A 6,477-nucleotide genomic window follows, 5' to 3' on the forward strand; every position below is an offset into this window, starting at 1 on the left:
GACAGAAACTATTTTTGAGTATTTTGAGTATTGGCAGAGAAGTCATCTGATAGTTTTGTGTCTTTTTCATGTTGGTAGCCTGAATGGTTAATGTTGGGCCGTTTTCATGTGGAGCCGCATCTCAAACTTACACAAACATGAACACGCGGATCAATTTTCAATGTTTTGTTACACCATAGACTTAAGAATGTTTTCACCAGGGCCTTTAAATATGTATGTACATTTAAACTGACATTTATCACTGTTACTGTATATAAAATAGACCAAGGAGTATTTGCTAATTTATTGCGAAGGAACGCAATACTTTTGCGATGACACTCAACTGAATATATTTTTTCCTATGTCCCCTAAGGGCCTCCGTACTAAAGAACTCCTCTAAGCAAATGAAGTGAAAAGTCTCTGTATTATATACTGCAGGTTTCTACCCAGAGAGGCTGATCTGCTATTTTGTATTTGATGTCTGTTTTAAATACACTTCTTGTGAATCATTGTCAAGAAATATGTGAAAATGTGCTAAAAATTAAGATAAATACAATAAAATAATAGCAAGCATGAGAGCTTGGTGTTGGACACAGCATTGTTTCAATGCAGCATCTTAACTAATGAAAAGTGAATAAGTAATGAAGACTTACTCACTCTGAAACTAAGAAACCGTTTCTTTCCTCACCTCTTTTTCAATCTCAGCAAGAGACTTAATAGTAATGCCCATCAGATCCACCTGTTGCAGCTGGAACAGGACACAGGAGGCTCGTTAGACACACAAGCTCTATTCCAACATTTCACTTCATTCCTGTCCTACCCAAATCTTTTTTTAATCCATTAAACAATACATTTAGTACAGACGTCAGAAGCATCACACAATCCTTTTCCCACTTTCCCCACATCATAATGTTCTTAACATGTTTTGACGTGGTAGTATCACAGATAGGCACTGTTGTACACATTCCGTTCTAAAACTTGGAACAACATTTTTAAAGCTCAAGTTTAGGTTCACAGCTAAAGATGTACAAAACCTATCCATAAATCAATTTGTCACCAAGATCTTTCAGCTCCCATTACTTACATCAGGAGAGGTGCAGGCAAACTTCTCAGAAATCATAAAAGGCACTCCATCCATAGCTGAAAGAGAGAGAATACTTACAACCCTGCACCTTTTACAGTCATAACAAAGCTCAAGCTAGAAATGATACGACAGAATGACTTTAGTTCTTCAAAATTGAATTACTAAAAATGTTTAGTAATTCAATTTTGTCAAATATGTCAAACACTCCAGGGCTGGTACTGGTACAATCTGCCTCAAACATCTCTCATAATAATACAAACTGATTAAACTAACAGTGACAGCTGAATACTGACCTCAACTGTATATCTAAGCCAGGCCCGGCGGCATTGGCCATTGTCCGCCCATTGAGGCAGCTGTGCCCCACTCCCAGAACTGGAAGCTGTTTTTTTCCTTTTTATCAGAGTGGCCAACTTTCTATCATTCCCATCTCGACCAGACTCTTTTTTTTTCAGCCGTTACAACAATTTAATCCATTGTTAACATGCTGCAACGTGCTTTTCCGATCCACCTTTAAACTCAACATGAGTGCTAAGATGCTTGTGCCAGTTTTACACCTGTGCCACAGCAACAGAGCCATGCCGCTGCTGTTCAGAGCTCTGCAGCTGCGTTAGAATCATGGCAGCAAACCAGCAAAAGGCAGAGAACTTTGCACAGTTTTTTTTTCACCCAAGCTAACCATTGATAGTTGAGTAATACTGCTGGATACAGATGATGTTTGATATATGATAACTAGCCAATACCAATATATCATGTTAAGCTTGTTTAACAAGTACAGTATACCAATATTGTTGTTATTCATGTTCAAAACTGCGTAATACTGGTTATATTTACTTGAGTAACATTTTGAGAAAAAAGTTTTTATATGCGTAGATTTACTGCACTGTACTTTTTTCTTTTACTTGACTAATACTGGTAATGCTACTCTTACTTGAGTAGATTGATTTTGAATCTAAAGAAATAGACTTCACATCTTGGAAACATTAGATTCTTAAGAGTTCTGCAACATATGAGCATTAGCTCATATGTTGCAGAACTCTTAAGAATTGCTTATGCACATTTCAGCATAATTACTCAACATTTTATACATGTCACTATTTACATCCTTATTGTTTATTTTGTGTTAATAAATCTGGTTATTATAGGTTATATACAGATTTGTTTATGTATTTATATGAAAGTAAAAGCTTGTTTAGTCTGCCCCTCCAAAAGAAGCCAATGCCTCCCAGCTAAACTCCTTGGCCAGGGCTGGTCTAGACAAAGAATCTAAAATGAAGGAATAAATCAAACTATTCCCTGCTTACCATTTTAATCCAGGAAAATCATTTGGACTTAAATAACATTTTTTTAAGACAAAGAAGAAAGTCTTACAGACCTGAGATAGCATACAGATTGGAGTTCTGGTGCTCATAGTCTGGTCTGGTGGTGTTCTTTCCTCTGAAGCTAGCTGGCAGGGTCATGGAAATATGCCTGCAAAAATGGCCAAAGCAGTTTGCCTTCATGAGGGCTGTTTCACAAAACCAGGATAGCAGATTAAGCCGGATTTGCCAGATATCGTAGTTCAGTGGTTCTTAACCTTTTTTGAGGTACCGAACCCCCCAGTTTCATTAGCTAAACATACAAATATGCTGACTCATCAGGGTCAATTTTATGTAATATTTCTTTAAATTTATTTCACTTCTAAAAGAAACCTTAATTTAAGATCCACTGACTGACTCTATATTTAGTGCTTTGAGTATTGTCAAAGTCTTGAAATAACACATAATTACCTAATCTTATTTTCACATTTCCTGTCTACTAGTAACATTTTTAAAACAAAAATACAGTGGAGCACTGAGGACTGCCTTAACTGCCCTACGTAGTATATTTTCTGGGAGAAATCCTGAGTTCACTGGACATACTTGGGCATAGGACCAGCTGAGACTGGAACAGTGGAGGAATTAGCATTTTGGACATTGTTGGTTGTTGATGTGTGTGTCGAGTCTTGAGCACGAGGAACGTTTCCCATGCGATACCAGATTCCCATGTTGTTGAGCTCCCTGCAATCGAATGGAACACAGACAACAGAAGAAAAACCTTTTCTAATTAAATAGCCCACACAACAAAAATCTCAATTACCAAAAATAAAAACTGAAGTGAACTCGTCTACAGTAGGTAAGTTGAATATGTTAAATATCAACTGCCATTACAATCACTAAGGTACAAAATTTTCAGGAGAATATTTTTCAGTTGTTATAAATTCAAACCCCATTTGGTAAAAATATATGCCCAAATGGACAGATTTCTGCTGCCTTTTTTCGATAACTAAATGTAGATTTTAGCGAGTGAGAGCAATGGGGACACCAAGACATTGGAAAGAAAAAAGATGAAAATGTGGGTTAATCACAACTGATACTAACATAGCACTTTTCAGAACCAATATTGTGTCAAGTTTACATCATATTATGAAGAAATGAAATCAAGTTTTACTGACGTCATTGGGATTTTTAATTAGTGATAAGCTGAAAAGTCTCTAGTTACTGTCACCGTTTCTACTTGAGTGAAGTTGCCCCACTCACCTTCTTCAAATCTAACAAAAATTGGTCTTAAATGTTTGTGCTACGTTGGTGCTGGTTTTGTGCAGAATTATTTTTTGTTTGTGCCACTATCCTTATAAAGATATTAATAAATGTTTCCAGAGGTCATGAAAGGTCAACCAGCCCTGCCCCCCACTTTTATGAATTCAAACAAAATTGGTGTAAATTAACTTGAATAAGTTTGTGCTGGTTTGTGCAGCAAAAATTGTTTTTGTTTTTCCCAGTATCATTTTAAAGATAATTTTTCCAGGGCTCATCAGAGGTCATCTGAGGTCGACCATCTCCAGCCTCTGCTTAGATTTCCAAAATAAACAAATAAATAAAATAAACAAATTTTGTGTCAATCAATTTGGCTAAGTTTGTGCTGGTTGGTCACACCTAAGCATTTTTAAAATAAATTCAGTTACAACATGAACAGATTTTCATTGACCTTTGATGACCTCTGGACACTTTTTTATTATCTTTAACCTCCTGACTACCAGTAGTTCATTTTTGTCCTCTGTAGAGGACATTTCTAAACTTGAATATCTCCCACCCCCTGCATTCTATTGAATTAATTCCTTTTGGTATCTGGAGAGGACATTTAGGGCTTTTCAATGATACCACATGTGAAGGGTTGGGACTTTTGTACGTACCTTTTTCTAATTCATAAAAATGGTGTTCATCAGTAATAACACATTTTATGGGAAGAGACAAAGTAAGTGCATAAAACATTTTATTACCTTACAAAGACTGTGGGATTTAAAAAAATGGTGATTGGACAATATTTTTTTTCCTAATAGTCAGGTTAAAATGATACCAGCACAAACAAAAACTTTTGCTGCAGAAACTAGGACAGTCTTTGCCGAGTTTATTGACACCAAATTTATTTATTTTTGCAAATGTGACCGGGGAGCAAAAGGGGTGGTTGATCTTTGAAAACCCCAGAAGAACATGAAAATCTTTGCTGCACAAACCAGCACCAACATAGTCGAGTTGTTTGACACCAATTTCATATGATTTGAAGAAGGTGGTGGGCTGGTTGACCTTTCATGATCTCTGGAAACATTTCCTAATATCTTTAAAATGATAGCGGCACAACTGAACATTTTTGCTGCACAATCCAGCACAAACGTAGCACAAATGTTTGAAACTAATTTTATTAGATTTGAAGAACTTCCCTCAGGTCCTGTTCCTATCCCAGAGACAACCACTGCATGCCCTTTTACACTGTGTAGCTTTCTAGTGATTCAAGCTGGAGCAGCTCAGGGACAGAATATTTTTACAACGCCGATTAAGGAGGATCAGTAAATGTGTCAAAGTTAAACATAAGAACACAACAATGAGAACATTTTCATAGTTTTTTTTTTTAATCTCACATCTGAAAGTTTCTGATATTCTTAGGATACTAAAAACAACTTACAAATGTTTCTGATGTGATCAACAATGGCTATGTAATTTCAAAGTTTCTTAAATTTTATATGACTATAAAATGTTAACAGCAGGATATTCTGTTGCACATGCAAAACATTGACACCAACAAAACATATAGTTGTTGGGTGCTTCAGTTACAGACAACTTTTTACATTTATTCCTACCAGAACTCTGATAAGTGTGACAACTCATTAGCTACAATACAACACATCCTGTCTAAATATTTGTGTAAACAATACTTTAACCCAGACTTCTTTTTCTTGATAACTTGTTGCCCAAAAGTTGACAACTGATATCAGATTGCTCACCCAATAAAAGTATACTGAGGAGGGGCCTGTTTGGTTCGTCCCAAGATACGGATGTCACAGATAGCTGCCTCTGTTGAATCTCTCGGAATAAACTTGATACAAAGCCGCCTCTTTCTGAAGGCCTGCTCCTCTGTAAGGGACAAAAAAGACACAGTATCACTGTACTACCAAAACAATCTCTAATAAATATAAAAAAGTGATAAAGTACAGAGCCCCCCCCCAAGGGACATGGGGATTTTTTTTTTTTTTTGCGTTACCTCGCAAAACTCTTGTGTTCCCTCGCAATATGCTTACTGCAATATTTGCTGGTCTATTTTGTATACAGTCACAAATGTTAATTTAAAATTTCAAATATATACACATTTAAAGAGTCTCAGTGTTTATTCTTAACTCTTTGGTGCAAAAAACTGATTGAAAATCGATTTATTCACTACATGTTTATGTCTGTGTAAGGTTGCGACTGAACTGCACATGGAAACGGCCCTTTATTAACCACTCAGACTACCAACACAAAAAAGACACAATCAAAACTGTCAGATGACTTATTACCCCACGGTAGTAACTCAGAAATAGTCAAAATAGTTTGGATGTATATTTGTAATTCTTTCCTACTTATGGAAAGTTTCTGCTTACATAATTGGTTTTTGGTGCATTTCTATCCTAAAGAAAAAGATATAAAACTTCAGATGTTTCACAATGAGATTAAGATAGATGGAAAAACCTTACATACATATGTTGCTGGGCTCAGGCACAGATGACATCCGGAGTTGTCTTTGCGAATAAAAAAAAAGGTTTTATTTACCTTAATACAAAAACTCAGCTTGTCACACTCGATGCGTAACGCTTCTCAGCAGAACAAAAACAGTGCACTGCCTCGCAAACGGCACTTTCGAGGAACACATGTACAACAGTCGCATTCAATAACATATAGGAAATATCAGTATCAAGGATCAAGGCACAAGACAGACACAAAACCAAGTTCTGAATGAATGAACAAGCTACAATGAAGAATGAATGAACTTATTATAATAAACAAAACAAATTGGGTGGGATACCTGTGAACTATTATACACATAAACAGTAAAATAAATAAACTAATAAATAAACTAATAAATTCGGT

General features: G+C 36.0%; 1 protein-coding gene and 1 long non-coding RNA gene across 2 annotated transcripts in view; one reads left to right on the plus strand and one right to left on the minus strand.

Annotated features, from left to right (window-relative positions):
* Positions 1–617: 617 nt before the first annotated feature.
* Positions 618–6,477, minus strand: part of LOC103131093 (multivesicular body subunit 12B-like) — a 28,543-nt gene continuing 22,683 nt past the window's right edge. Inside the window, exons 5-9 of the mRNA XM_007542662.2 lie at positions 5,358–5,487; positions 2,962–3,099; positions 2,436–2,530; positions 1,064–1,119; positions 618–727 (exon numbers count right to left, since the gene is read on the minus strand). Coding sequence (XP_007542724.1) covers positions 644–727; positions 1,064–1,119; positions 2,436–2,530; positions 2,962–3,099; positions 5,358–5,487 — 503 coding nt within the window. The 3' untranslated portion in view covers positions 618–643. The remainder of the gene's footprint in view (positions 728–1,063; positions 1,120–2,435; positions 2,531–2,961; positions 3,100–5,357; positions 5,488–6,477) is intronic.
* The window catches only part of LOC107834678 (uncharacterized), a 16,744-nt gene continuing 12,793 nt past the window's right edge, over positions 2,527–6,477 (plus strand). The window contains exon 1 of the long non-coding RNA XR_001660489.1: positions 2,527–2,619. This is a non-coding gene — a long non-coding RNA (uncharacterized LOC107834678). The remainder of the gene's footprint in view (positions 2,620–6,477) is intronic.

The sequence above is a fragment of the Poecilia formosa genome, unplaced genomic scaffold (assembly GCF_000485575.1).
Source record: "Poecilia formosa unplaced genomic scaffold, Poecilia_formosa-5.1.2 Scaffold717, whole genome shotgun sequence".
In the NCBI taxonomy this organism is placed as follows: domain Eukaryota; kingdom Metazoa; phylum Chordata; class Actinopteri; order Cyprinodontiformes; family Poeciliidae; genus Poecilia; species Poecilia formosa.